Source organism: Pongo pygmaeus, chromosome 9, assembly GCF_028885625.2.
Source record: "Pongo pygmaeus isolate AG05252 chromosome 9, NHGRI_mPonPyg2-v2.0_pri, whole genome shotgun sequence".
Classification (NCBI taxonomy): domain Eukaryota; kingdom Metazoa; phylum Chordata; class Mammalia; order Primates; family Hominidae; genus Pongo; species Pongo pygmaeus.
This window is the reverse complement of record NC_072382.2, coordinates 5901691-5915855: the sequence shown is the minus strand read 5'-3', so window position 1 is coordinate 5915855 and position 14165 is coordinate 5901691. Positions and strand designations below refer to the sequence as shown.

Sequence of the window (14165 nt, the reverse complement as noted above, 5' to 3'; positions counted from 1 at the left end):
GTTTGCCCAGCTTTTTGGCCTTGTCACCAGCCCGTCGAAGGGCACATTTCCCAGGCCTGGTCATCTCCCTGTATGCCGAGGGGCCAGACCATAAGTGGACCCTCATTTCCCTTCCCTACCTTCTAGATGAGGCCCTGGTTCTTGGGGAGGAAGCATGGTCCTGGCTGAGGATTCCGAGCCAAGCTGTGCAGATGTGAAAAGATCCTGGGGGCTTAAAAATCCTGGCATAAAATATAAAATTCAAATTATCTGAAAACGACAACTGGCAGGGGATCCGGGAAAGCTGGGTGGATGCCAGAGAGGCGTTCCATTTCCTTTTGTGAAGACGGGAGACAGAGACTGGAGAGGCGTCAGCGTTCAGGCCATTTCTTGACTGTCCGCTGAGCACCTTGTTCCCAGTCCCCACTTTGATTCAGACGCCCACAGCCTGAAACTGAGCTGTTTCCTCCATTGGTCTCCACAGAGTGTGGACAGGTCTCGATGGCCCATCTGGGTTATCCTAGGGCTGTGATGGGCATGTCCAGGCCACTCCATGCATCTCCCTGGAACCCTAGCTTCCAGTGCTTTGCAGATGCCAGATGGAAGGTCAGAGACCTGAGCCTCCAGGGCAACAGGAAGGCCACTGTGGGGAGTCCCTGGATGGCGATGTAGGCCTCCAGCCAGGGCCGTCCACCAGTGCGACTGACCTTGGATGAGAAACTCCATTCATGAACCTCCACTTCCACAGCTGGGGCTGACAGTGTGGGCCGTGTAGCCCTGCATGGACAGTCAACAGAAAACCTATGTGCAGCTCTTGGCCAGCACCCACTGCCCATAGTATGTCTGCGAACAGCGGATTGGTGCTGGGGACAAACCACTCACAGGCACATCCCTTCTGCAGTGGCCACTCTGCTCCCTGCCCCGAACGCCTGACCAGGGCAATCAGGCACACTGGCCGCCACCCCAGGCCACTGCACCAACTCCTGGAGGTCAGTGCTACAGCTGACTTATCCAAGGAAACTTAGGCACAGCAAGACTGAGGTCCCATGGCTTATAGGTGGCAGCCCTCTGCCTCCCTGAGGCTTGCTCTTGACTTTCCAAATTTGGCCTTGCTTATCCCTTGCATAATCTAAAAGAGCAGCTTATTTTTATAGAAATAGTGGGTGGCAGTAAGCACGGAAAAGTGGAGAGTTCTGCCCTGCCTGATGCCCCCACCCCTGCCCCTTCACCCCACCCTTTCCACATACCACATGGTTGTTACTAAGTCGGCTTTGGAACAACCAGGGCAGCCCAGACGCTCTGGTCTCACGCCCCACTCTCCATTCTATGACCGGCTGTGGATCCTTTTCCCAGAGCTGTGGGATGGAAATCTCCCCCGCAGCCCTCAGCTCCTCCCAAGCCCACTTTAATAATTAAATACCAAAGGAAGGAGGAGGAAAGTGGTGGAGAGCTGGCAGTTCCCGCTCATCTTATCATCTGTGCAGTCTCCCTCCATTAGCACAGAGAGCGAGGTGGTCCAGGGAGGCGCGGGAATCCTCCTGGGGCTTTGCGGGGGAATGGAGGGGAAGAAAGCTTGTTGCCTAGCAAGACTGCAAAGACCTGCACCTGAGAAGGGCCACGGGTTGGGGGAGGCCTAGTTCCTGGGGTTCACCTCTGCCCCTCCCCCCTTAGGATCCATCAGGGCAGATGCCTCCTCCTAGAGTCGGACCCAGCCTATTCCTGACCTCCAGGCCCTGCTACTGCGTGAGGCTGTCCGCCCCCTCACCAGCCCTGGCTCTGAGCTGTTGCAGCTGCACCCAGGCAGGGAGGCCCCTTCCTTCTAGGTCAGCAGCTCCCCACAAGCGTTCAGGGCTGGAGTCCTGGGGTGGGGACTCCTAAGGAAGAGATGAATTCCCAGGAACTGGGATGCTCTGGGCCCTGAGGAGGAGCCAGGACCCCAGATGGAACCCCCGGCTGCCTTCAGGACAGGGACGTGCTTCTGCCCACTTGTGTAGCTAGGATGCCCATGCTGGTGGGAGCTTTCGCCACTGGACAAGGTCCCAGCCCTGCCTCCTGGTGTGTCTGCTCAAGGCCCCACCTGGCTTCTCTGAGTCGCTGGAAATGACCTGTTGGACGTGGTGGTCTCCAGCTCTGCTCTTCTGGGATCCTCTGACCAGCGCCGGGGAGGGCGGGACTTGGAGGATAGCAGGGCTCGTTCTGGGCACTGGGAGGGAGCGGGTGGGGACATGCAACCTTCATCACCTAGAGGTCCTGGAACCATGACATCTGGGCCACATGAGATCCCCTCTTTTCCTAGAGCGGTGGCCTTGCTGAGAGGACCCGACCAGGATTGTTGGAAAGGGGAGCATGGAGGAGCAGTGGCTCGGTGGGCAGGAGGGCAGTGGAGGTCAGGTTGGCTGGGCAGTGGATCATCAGGGACACAGAACTGGGGGGTCAGCCCACCGAGGGCGGGACCACTTCACCAGGGGCGGGCCGAGCAGGCTCCAAGGCCTGCAGTTAGAAGGCCAGGTTCCAGGCGGCTGGGTGGGTGAACCTGGTGGTACTGCCCATGCCTCTACCCATTCCCACCTGGAGCTCGGAGTGCTGCCTGCCTGCCTGCTCCTGGCTCTGCTCTGCAGAGGAAGGGCCCAGCTCTGTCAGCCACGTTTCCTGACTGGGGGCACCAACACCTCTGCCCTGATCTCTTTCCGTGGGACCATGGGGTGAGCAGGCTTGCCTTAAGGCTTGTCTCAGAGGAGCCAGGGTCCTAGGCTGCACACCAGGAACCCAGGATGGGGCCCTTCTGGGGGCTGACCAGAGGCAAAAGGGCCAGGCAGGAACCCTTCTAGCATGGCCCTGGCTGGGCTGTCATCTTGGGAGGGCTCCCAGCCTATCGCTGGGTTGTAGAGAGATGTCTGGGCACTGGGAGGCTGGCTCAGGGATCTCAAGACAGAGAGGGCATCCTGAATGGGGGCAACAGGAGGAGAGGCAGCAACCCACTCCACGGAGCCTCTGGTGGACACAGGCAGGACCATGGTGGCCGGCCCAGGGCCTGGCATGGAGGAGGTGAGAGCTGAGGCTCCCAGAGGCCGTGGGGGCCTCTGAGCTGAGAAGGGGCACTGGGATACGCCGGCACAGGACAGCCCAGCTGACCACGGCTCCCTCTGGCAGGGGGTGGACAAGCCACAGGAGCGGGAACACGGGTGTGTGCAGACCCAGCCCCAGGAGGAGGCCTGAGAGCAGAGGCAAAGAGCAAAGTGTGCGGGAGAGCTGGCGGGGGGTGCCACCCGTCCCAGGACTCTGTGCCCTTGGGCGTCCTCATTGTGGGAAACAGAGACTCAGGGTGGGACTGTGGGCATGAAGCCTTCCTGGCTGCAAGCTATAAAATGTTTATTGATATACATTTTGTCTTTTATAAAACTTCCGTTGGCTACATTGGGCCACTGTGCACCACAGTGCCAGTCCCCAGGTGGCCAGGGCAGAGCCAGTGTCCACTTTCGGGTGGGAGCTGGAGCCAAGAGGCTGTCCAGGAGCTGCCCAGCAGGTCCTCATGGCCTGCGGGATACCTCGAGTGCTCCTGGAGGCAGCCTAGGACTGGCTCGTCCCAGAGTCAGAAAAGGCAGGTCAACTACCCAAGGTGGCCAAAGGCCCTTCCTGTTTCCAGAGCCTTGACATAACCAGAAATCCCCCCATCAAAGTCACCAAATGACTCGACGGGGGGAAGGGAAGTTGTTTGCAGGAAGACTTAACTACAAGGCATGTGAACCAGAACCTTTTTCCAGACACCATTTCCTTCAAATTTGCTCACTGATAATGCCTTGAGAGGATCGAATCTCCAGAACAGCCCTGAATGGCAGGAATGAGGCTGCTGGCCTGGTGCTGGCTGGGACACGGTCAAGGAGGGCTGGCACAAGAGGCAGAGGTGGCTGGGCTGGGTGACGACCTCCTCTCTTTTACCGACCAGCCTGGGGCAAGGAGGGGCCGCACCACTTGGGGGCAACTTCTGTACAAGAGGTCTCTAGGGGAGCAGAATGGGTGGGGGAGCCGGGCAGGGGCCACAGGGTCTATTTGCAGGTGGCTGCCCAGTCTCCCAGCCACCCCTGCAGCCCCCAGCCCAGGGAGAAGGAGGCCCGAGGAGAGGAAACAGATCTTTCTTCTCCTGTATGGACTCAGAAGCAGGTGCCCATTCCTGTCCCAAGGCGAAGGGTCTTGGAGGCCGCTTCCTGCCCCTGCCTCCTCCAGGCGCTGGAGTCTCAGGAGGCGTTCCCGGGGGGACACTGCATCTCCATGGTGACTGTGTTGGGCGTGCTGCCCCCGGCCTCCCCCAGCTCAGCGCCGTCCCGCAGGGCCCGCTGGAAGACCACCCTGAGCGGCTCCCACAGCCGCTGCGACTTGTCCCTCCCGGCCAGGAAGTAGACGATGGGCTTGGCGCTGCTGTTGATGCAGATGCACAGGTCAGTGACGTACTCGGGGAAGGGGGCCGGGATCTGGAAGACCCAGAAGAGGAACCAATCGATCCCTAAGTAGATGGAGGACACCAGGAAGACGGAGACCATGGCCAGGATGACGTGGTTGAGCTTGGCAGAGCGCTGGCGCCGTCGGGCCCGGCACTCCACGTGCAGGATGAGGGCCAGGCAGGGAAGCACCATGAGCGGGCAGCAGAGCAGGAACAGGAGGATGCCCAGGAAGATGTCCATGTGCCTGCAGGCCGCGCCGGGGGCCCCGCGGCCCAGGAACACGCAGAAGTAGTTGTGCAGGCAGGTGACCAGGAGGGACAGGACCCACAGCAGGGCGCACACCACGGCCGACAGGCGCTTGGGCCGCCGGCGCCAGTACCAGGCGGGGAAGATGACCGAGGCGCAGCGCTCGGTGCTGACGGCCGGCAGGAGGCTCACGCCGGTGAGGAACATGCAGAGCCCCAGGACCCGGCACACGCTGCGGATGTAGTCGGCAAACGTGCCCAGGAAGCCCCCAGTGTTCAGGATGGAGAACACCGCCTTGCTGAAGAGGTAGCCCACATCGGCGCTGGCCAGGTGCAGGAAGTAGATGGAGAAGGGGTTCCTCTTGATGGAGAAGCCGAAAAACCAGAGGACCAGCCCGTTGCCCACCAGGCCACACAGGCAGAGGAGCAGGAAGATGTAGTTCATGACGGCCGGAGGCGGCAGCATCGTGATCTGCTGGATGGTCAGGAAGCCCCGGCTGTAGAGTTCCGGGGCCTCGCTCATGCCGGGGCACATCTGCACAGGTGCAGAGAGGGACACCTGTGATGCCGGCTGGCCCCCACCCACAGACCTGCATCTGGGGCCCAGCGTTGGGGGGGGGGGGTCCCAATTAGGGACTTGGAGCAGGGAGGGGGTCTGTAGGGCAGTGGCTGTGGAGCAGCTAACTGGCTGCAACTCTATCCTCAAACGCCCCTGACCTCACCTGATGTTCACTCTCTGTCCCAGAGTCTACAGCTAGCAGCACAGAATGGTGCCTATAGGAGTGGAGGTGGCACCAGACAGTGCCCAGGAAGGGTGCCAGGCTGCCCACCGGTCAGAGTAGACTGTCCAAAAAACGTCCAAGTTGCGCAAAAAACTGCAGAGCCTTTCCTTTTTTTTTTTTTTGAGACAGAGTCTCACTCTGTCGCCAGGCTGGAGCGTGCAGTGGCGCGATCTCGGCTCACTGCAACCTCTGCCTCCCCGGTTCAAGCGATTCTCCTGCCTCAGCCTCCTGAGCAGCTGGGACTACGGGCACGCGGCACCACGCCCGGCTAATTTTTGTATTTTCAGTAGAGACGGGGCTTTGCCATGTTGGCCAGGATGGTCTTGAACTCCTGACCTGAAGTGATCCACCTGCCTCCCAAAGTGCTGGGAATATAGACGTGAGTCACCGCGCCAGGCTGAGCCTTTCCATTTTTAAGAAGAGCAAAGAGACATGACTCCTAAACACAGTGTTAGAATCCTGGATTATACACTGGATCTCAACAACTGCTGGAAAGGATATCGTTGGGACCACTGGGGAAATGTGAGTATGGACGGTGCAGAGATAATGGCATTGCATCGCTGTTGCAGCTTTTGAATGTGACAATGTACTGTGGCTACGCATATTTTCACTATGTGGCTATGGGGAACGTCCTTGTTCTTAGAAGACACAGGCTATTTGGGCATCAAGGGCTTGGTGTCTGCAATGTATTTTTGTTTGTTTGTTTTTGAGACAGAGTCTTGCTTTGTCAGGCTAGAGTGCAGTGGCGCGATCTTGGCTCACTACAGCCTCCGCCTCCCAGGTTCAAGCAATTATCCTGCCTCAGGCTCCCGAGTAGCTGGGACTACAGGCACGCACCGCCATGCCTGACTAATTTTTGTATTTTTAGTAGAGATGGGGTTTCACCATGTTGGCCAGACTGGTCTCGATCTCTTGACCTCAGGTGATCCGCCCCTCTTGGCCTCCCAAAGTGCTGGGATTACAGGCGTGAGCCACCGCACCCAGCCTTGCAATTTACTTTCAAATCGTTCTGGGAAAAAAAGCCTATCTGCCAAGAGATAGAGAGAAAGCACTTGTGGTGAAGGGTTAACGATGACTGAGCTGAGGTGAAGTAGTGGGCATTGTACTATTCTTGCAAAATCTTGCAATGTTTCAAAAAACATGAAACTATTTGAAGAAATAAAATCACTTGTAAGTTACATTTAAAAAAAAACAAAAACGAGTGGATCTTGGCCTTCCCTGGAGCCGGACTCTGTCCTCTAGTGGGATGGGAGGTGGCTCCCTGATGAGCCAGGGTTGCCCCTGGGGTTTCCAGATTGTGGGAAAGTCCAGGGGGTCCCTGGGGTGGAGGAGAGGCAGCAGCTATTTATCAAGCTGCAGGGAAGCATTTCAATACTTTAACTGTTGGTGTGGCTGTAAGAGTGCATCCCAGCTGAGTATCAGTCCTGCCCTCAGGGCTTGTGTATAAATACATGCAGGTGGGCCAGGTGCAAGGAACAGGTGAGAGGGAGCACAGTGGCAAACCCGAGAGCCTGTCTCTTGAACGAACGGGCAGCCTGCTGTGCTCCAGCCGGTGGGGGCCAGGGATTGGGTGCGCTGGAGTGGCTGATCATCCTCCCCTGCTCCCTGGAGAAGCCTGAACTGTAGACTGGAATGTGGAACACCCGATCTTTAAATGTTAACATTTAAACACGCTGTGCGGGCCAAACAACCCATCTATCTACAGGCTGGCTTCAGCTCTCCGGCAGTCCTCTCCGACCTTTCCTCCCAGAGGCAAAGGCTGCCTGCCCGGAGAACGGTCACTCCTCTTCCCACATCCAGCATCTCCCCCCAAAAGGCTGGTTTCTGTTCCCACTGCTCAGGGCTCCCTAACAAAACAAAAGACAAGGTTATGAAGGCAGGATCCATTCTGCTACCTTGAGATGACTCCCAGCTCTGGCAGAAAGCTGGGTCCTGAGAGACTGTTCTCTGGGTTGGACACTCCGTTGCAGAGGGACCTCCTAGCCTGCTCAGGTCAAGGGGAATCTGAAAACAGGACTGAAGGTGTTGCAAAACTCTGGGGAGACTCTGTGAGATCAGGGCAAGCACTGTAAGGGGGCCCTGCTCCCTCCCTGCCATTCTCTAAATACATTTATCGGCTCAACCCCTCTGTCTGCTGGTCTGTTCGCCCCAAATCCCACTCCTTAGCTTCTCTTTCCTGTGGGTGACCTGGACACTCTTCTGGGCTGGGGAACTAGACTGTAGGGTCTGGTGCCCAAACAGGCGCAAGAGGACCAGCTCAGGTGCTGGGAAAGAGCTGGGCTTCAGGGGGCTGGATGGAGGCGGTCAGCTTACTCAGTGCCTCTTGCATGCATGCACGCTGGAAAAAGTCTGCAATCCCTTCCTCGGAGTCAGAGAGGGAGGCTGGGTGAGTCACTGGGTGTGTAGCTGCCGTGACCAGCCGCATACCGCCTTGTAAAATGCCTGCTCTGGAGCCTGGCCCCACCCTGGGCTCTGCCTTTGCGCTGGGAGTTTCTGCAGACTGCCCCACGCCACCCATCAGTCCAACCTCTGCCTCCTGCAGTCGCCACTCCACAGCGGTCACTACGGAGAAGAGGGGGAGGGCCCAAGGGCATGGGGGCGAGATCCCGGGGGCTGGGCTGGAGTCCCCACTCTGCTCCTGACCTAGGGGCTGATCCCAGTCAAGTTACTACCTGGGTGTAAGCCTCAGTTTCCTCAAATGCAGAAGAGGATGGATAGGAATTCAAGAGATCCTTCCAAGTTGAGAGCGAAGGAAATCCCAGACTTTTCAAGGGATTCAGAGAAGTAGGGGACTAGGTTGGCTGAGGGCAGGAGGAGGGTCAGCCTGGAGGGGTTGTCAGAGTCTCAGGGTGGGTGACTCATGACTAATGGACCCTGGCCTGGGGCAACACTCTCGAGGTGGCCCAGGAAACCCTAGGCTCCATGGAGCACGGGACATCAAGGCCACCTTGGAGTCAGCGTCCCAGGGCTTCCTGGCCCGCCTGGCTGTAGTAAGTAGCTGACTGCCCCACCTCTTCAGGGAAGAGATGAAATGAGACCTTGCAAGGATGCTACAAGGCGACTGCAGTGTCAGCACAGCGAGGGACCTTGAGGGTGTCCAGTCCTGGTGCTTGCCTCACTGATGAGGACAGGAGGGTAGGAGGGTCCAGGGAACTTGTGCCTGGCCACATAGCCCAGAGGAGCCCACTGCCCACTGTGGGTCCAGAGCTGGAGAGTGGGGCCAGGAAGGGGGGGATGGGGGAGGAGATGCTGGGCTGGGTCTGCCCCTCCCACCTACACCCATCTGGGCAGGACCAGGGCCCTCTGCCTGTGGCACTTACCTTGTTCCTGTTGCCGGGATGGGCCTCCCAGGAGCAGTTTCCAGCCATCTCCAGGCCTGGCGCGTCTGGGCCACGGCTGGCAGCTCACCAGTCTGCACACCCACCTGGCAGAAGCCCAGAGAGAGGGTGGATGAGGGCAGCAGGGACCCCTCCCCTTCCTGGACCCCCGTGCCTAGGCCCCCAAGACCTGTGGCTCTCAGCGGTCACCTTAGAGGAAAGGCAATCACCCCACACCCTCAGTGGCAGGGGCATTGTGGGACTGTCCTGGTGAGATTCTGGAGGTCACCCCTGGGGCACGGCCCCCTCCTGTGTGTGGACTCTGCGTCAGCCCCACCGCAGCTCACTGGAAAAGAAGCCCTCTCCTTTCCCTCTTCTTGTGAGAGTTCTGGAGCCAGGCTGCTTTTGCAGACATACATTTACTTACCCACACACATTTTTGGGGCACTTCCTTTGTGCCCGGCCTGGTGTGGGACAGGGGTTTCCTAGCAATCGGTCCCAGAAGGAGGAGCAGGGGAAGAGGGATCATTCCTGGCAGGGGGTACCTGCTGGAGGAGGAGGGCTCTGGCTGAGCCGGGATATGTAACATGCTAAGGCATCTGGCCTTTCCCCTACATGTGCCTGGGAGGCAGGACAGCCCGGTCATCAGCGTCACTGTCACCACCACTTACCCTGCCAGCCCGCCTACACCCATCATCTGGTTTGGTCCTCATGACCAGCTATGGGCCAGGTATCCTCATGCCCCTTTGATGGGCGCTCCTGGGCTTAGAGGGCGAGGTCACCTGCCCAAAGGCACACCCATAGCCACGCCTTGCCCTGCAGCCTTGCAGATTTGTGTTTCGAGCAGCTGCCGTAGGGAGGGGCTGCTGGCAATAGAGAGGGGAAGCTGCACCCACCCTAGCGCTGCCAATGGGAGGCCTGGGGTAGGGGGCGACCCTGCTGGAGGCCGGTCCACCTTGGCCGGCCAGACCTCATGGGTCTGCCTGCCTTGGGTCCTCTGGAATTGATCCCTGTCCCCCAACCTGAGCTTCCCCCCTTGGAGGAAGCTTCTCCCCGTGAAGCCCTGTGCCCCTTCCCCGCAGGGAAGCACCTATTACTACTCCCTGCTGTACTGGGGGGTAAACTGAGGCTGTGAGCGGAGAAGGGCCTTGCTGGGCACAGCCCGGGTCGCAGGCTGCCGGGCCCCTCCTCTCCCAAGGGGAGAGCTAGGCAGCCCGCTCGGCTCAACTCCCCGGAAATTCTTTCCTCTGCCCCGCGCGGGTCCGCCCGGCCTCAGCCAGCCACGTGCCCCCGCCCGCCGCCCACTCCTCCCGCCCGGGGGTGGGCCGTACCCCTGGCCTCCGCGCCCACCATTGGCTGGAAGAGGTGGCCGTCTGGGCGTGTGGCCCGCCCCCTCTTTAACCCTTGGCCTCCCGGAGCTGGTGGCGCAAGTGTGGCCCCAGGGACCGCTCCCAGGACCCTTCCCACCCAGTGGCCTGGCTCCCCTCGGCCCCGCGCAGCCAGACCGCGCCGCTCTGCGCCTTCAAAGGGCGTTTGCGGGCACCTTTGTCTGGCCTACGGGTGACTCAGCCTGGGGTCTTCGGGGTTTCCCAGGGTGGGGGCACCTTGTGTGCCGGAGTGAGCCAGTGCGTTGTGATGTGTGTGCAGTGGGCTTGCAGATGGCTGGTGCTGCGACCTGTGTGTCTTTAGTCTCCCTCCTTGGACTCCAGTTGGGCCACTGTCCCATTGCCACAGACAGGCCGTACCTTCTCCACACTCTGGGGCCTGTCTGAGCTTTCCTGCCCTGTAACCCCAGACCTATCACCTGCCCTCATCCTTCCAGGCGCCTGGTAAGAGCCCCCCAAGCTCTCTCCATTGCCCCTACTCTTTTTGGTGGCCCTTCTGGACACCCACCACCCCTAGGTCTGGGCCCCCAGCCTTGTTTCCAGAGATGTCCTGACTCACTGGAGCCTCACCCATTCACCCCGGCCAGGCTAGACCCCAGCCACACCAACTAGTGCCCCAAAGGCAGTGGGCTGGGACCCCCCTACGCTGCAGGTGGGCATGCAGTGGGGGCCCCCAGCTCCCCTCACTACCATCTGCGTCCCTCCATTATGTGGGTGTCCCTGTGCATTTGTCCTTGTCCTGCCAGGGACAACCTGAAAAGCGATTTCACGCATGCACAGAAAGATCTAGAAGCCAGTGGAACCCAGAGGGGCCATATTAAAGGACATGTGTGTGACGCGTGGATGGGGCGTGCGTGTGAGTACATGTGTATGTGTGTTCCTCTGGGTGGAATCTGGGCTATGACAGAACTAGTTTCCACTGAAGCTGACCCAAAAAGCTGCCAGCACAGCTCACACCTGACCCTCCCCTCGGAGCAAGCCCAAGGGTGGCCTGGCCACCTGTCAGCCTCCTGCAGCCTTGCCCGCAGGAAGCTCCTCCTCTCCCTTCACCCCAACCCACCATGACCCAGCCCCGACGCTGCTGGGGCCGTCCCAGCCCCTCTCCTTAGCCGCTTGGGCCGCCATCAGAGGGGCCTGTCTCGCTCCCCCAGACACAGAGCCTCTGTTTTCCTCACTCCAGGCCTGGAGTCCCCTGCTTAACAGCTTGGATTGAAGAGGCTTGTCTGGGGGGACTGAGACCTTGCAGATCATTCCAGGAGCCGCCTCCATCCAAGGCCAACAGCTTCATCAGGCCGCAGGCCTGGGAGGTGGGACTGCAGTTGCCCAACATCCTGCGGTTGCCCACATGGACACCCCATGTGCACCCCAGGGCTGAGAGCAGGGGGAGCCATCTCCCTGTGTGTGGGACACTGCCTGCTGGGTGTTCCCTTCTAGCCCCTCTAGAATGCATGCTTGAATGGCCAGTGAGGCTGGGGGAGGGACCGAGGGGGAGCCCTCACCCCCAGCAGCACAGAGCAGGAGCTGGACAGTGGGGCTGGGGGTGAGGCCAGCTGGGAGGGGTCAGGTCCTGCCACGGGAGGGGGACTTTTAAAGTTCCTCCATGGCCCTGGAACCCTGGAGCCTCAGGAGTGTCAGGGGAGCTTCTCCAGTGAGTGACAGGCTCTCTGGGGTCTCCAGGCTCCCTGCCTGGGGCCTTAGGATTTCTGGGAGTTGCCTGCCCCGACAGCGTCCACCTCTCTGCCCCAACGGTGCCCGCGTCATTTTTCTTCCCTGCCTGGCCGTCACCCTGCAGCCCGGGTTGTTGGAACACCCTCCCCTGGACCCTGGGTCCCTGGAGCTACCTGCAGCTGTCCTGATCCGCGGAGGCCTCCTTTTGTGGAGGGCTCTTCCTGTGACTCCGGCCTCCGGCCGGCCGACCCGCCGGGGCAGCAGGCCAGCGCCGAGCGCGGCCCGGAGCCTTGGAAAATGCGAGCTCAGAGTAGAGCCCTCTCCTGCTGGAAGAGATGGCTTTGGAAGCAGAACCCGCCCCAAACCCAATTCCTGGCCCGGCAGGAGGGGGAGGGGGAGGGGAGTAGGAGGAGGGGCTGAGCAGGGATGAGGCTTCAGGAAGGAATGCCCCGCTCAGGAGCCCCCCCAGAGCCCCACCGGGAACTCATCTCTCTGCCTGGTGACGTCACGTTGGCCCGAGCACTGCAGCCCGAGTCCAGCTGTTCATCTCCCTCGCATTCTGCTGCTCGGCAAGGCTGCCCAGGAGAGGGAGCACCGGCTGTACACTTGCCTGGCGCCTTTGGTCTGCCCCCGGTGGGCATTTCGGGGCAGGCTGGCCCAGGAGGGGCTAGTCCCCACCCCGTTGTTTTAATTTACTCAGAGGCTGATACAGAGCAGTGGGGGGCAGCAGGGCGAGGGCTCCATGGAGGGGCAGCGCAGAACTGGCACAGGTGGTCAGCACCGCCCAAGCGGCACCCCTCCCCCTTCCCACCCCGGACTCGGCCTGGGCCCCCTGAGGGCTTATGGAACCAGGAATTCCCTTTTCCCCAGCCCTAATAGCAATCAGATGGCGCAAGTGGAAAATCACGGCGCTCGGCGGAAAAGCTGGAAATTGGCGGGCTGTGGTGCCTGGTGCCTGTGCTGCTCAGCGGGAGGATGAGTCAGGCCCCCCTTCCCCATTGAGCCCCTGGAGGCGGGCGGAGCGGGGGGGTCCTGGAACGCGTTCATGCCTGGGGCACTGAGCATTGGTAGGGGTGGCGGTGCAGAGTCGGGGGTGCAGGAGCCAGCAGGGTGGCCAGGAGGCGGGGGTGATGAGAGGGCTCCCCTCCTGCCCTGGGCCAACTTTCTCAGGGTCCAGGAAGCCCGAGGGAATTCTGAGCTTTCCTTGCAGGAGCATAGTGCCCAGACTGGGAGAGATGTACCTCTGTGGGCATCTTGAAGGGAAACGAGAAGCGGAGCTGCCCCTGCACCTGCGATGGGAGCTGCCTGCCTCCCGCTTGTCCTGCCCACGTGCGAACCTCAGCGTGGAAGAGGGAGTGAGTCTCGCACTGCTCCCTGCGCGGCTCAGCTGGCCTCCTGGGGTCCATTTTTCAGGGATGGGGTGAGGACGGACTCTGGGATCCTGGAGGCTCACGGGCCATGCCTGAGGCTGAGAGAGAGGCTGGAGGCAGCAGGCAGGGTGGTGACCCATCCCCTCCTCTCCAGGGCAGCCAGCTGGGGCCCAGCTGGAACGCTTGTTTACATGGGGAGGCTGGGGGAGGCTGAATCCCAGCGAGTTCCAAGTGTAATTGCGTTTGGACACTTAAAAGGAATTGTGTGAAGTGGGCAGAGGCTCTGAAGTCCACCGCCTTATTTGGTATGGAAATTTGTTTCTCTCGAAATAAGCGAGAGGCGCTTGTAAACGGGAAGGTCGTCCTGGCCTGAGTTTGTGGAGTCTCCTTCCCGTGGGCTTGGTGTGTCCGGCTGCTCTGGCGCAGTACCGCAGACTAGGGGCTTATTGCGCAGGCGTTTGTTTCCCACAGCTCCGGGGGCTGGAAGGCCAAGATCAAGGTACCCACAGATTCAGCGTCTGGTGAGGACCCAGCCTCTCACTGAGTCCCCATATGGTGACCCCTTTCAGGCAGGCGAAGGAGCTCGATGGGGCCTCTTTTACTCGGGCATTAATGCCATTATGAGGCCCCACCCTCATAACCTGCTCATCTCCCAAACGCCCAGCTCACACAGGAGATTAGATGTCAACATATGAATTCAGGGCAGTGGGGCAGCAGGGCAGGGGGCAGGGGGTGGGGCCACAAACATGCAGTCTCTAGCAGCCACCCTGGGGGTCTTTCCCCACCCCCTGGGGGACTGGTGGGCTGTGTGTGTGTGGGGGTGCCCAGGGGCCCAGGGCAGGGAGTTCCCGTGCTGCCTCCAGGCTTGGGTGATCTTGGACAGTTTCCTTCCCACCGGGGACCTTGGTTTCCTCAGCTGTCAGATGGGAAAAGATAATGACCCACAGGGTTATAGCAAGGAGGGATCAGATGCCGGGAGGAGC

General features: G+C 60.2%; 1 protein-coding gene across 8 annotated transcripts; it reads right to left on the bottom strand.

Annotated features, from left to right (window-relative positions):
- Positions 1-3331: 3331 nt before the first annotated feature.
- On the bottom strand, positions 3332-13329 carry MRGPRF (MAS related GPR family member F). 8 transcript variants are annotated; one of them, XM_063670771.1, is made up of 4 exons: positions 13150-13329; positions 9187-9307; positions 8763-8866; positions 3332-5195 (listed from the first exon to the last, which is right to left on the bottom strand). In XM_063670771.1, exons 3-4 carry the CDS (start codon positions 8808-8810, stop codon positions 4212-4214), a joined length of 1032 nt encoding a protein of 343 aa, XP_063526841.1. In that variant the 5' UTR covers positions 8811-8866; positions 9187-9307; positions 13150-13329; the 3' UTR covers positions 3332-4211. The 8 variants fall into 8 exon arrangements, with proteins under 8 accessions (XP_063526841.1, XP_063526838.1, XP_063526840.1 ...); XM_063670768.1 differs by lacking the exon at positions 13150-13329 and adding an exon at positions 11986-12439; XM_063670770.1 differs by lacking the exon at positions 13150-13329 and adding an exon at positions 12290-12433.
- Positions 13330-14165: the final 836 nt, after the last annotated feature.

Excerpts from the sequence above, each read along its gene's own strand:
- MRGPRF (XM_063670771.1), bottom strand. The coding sequence starts at position 8,810 with ATGGCTGGAAACTGCTCCTGGGAGGCCCATCCCGGCAACAGGAACAAG. Across the intron at positions 5,196-8,762 it reads ATCCCGGCAACAGGAACAAG|ATGTGCCCCGGCATGAGCGA; the intron begins GTAAGTGCCACA and ends GCACCTGTGCAG.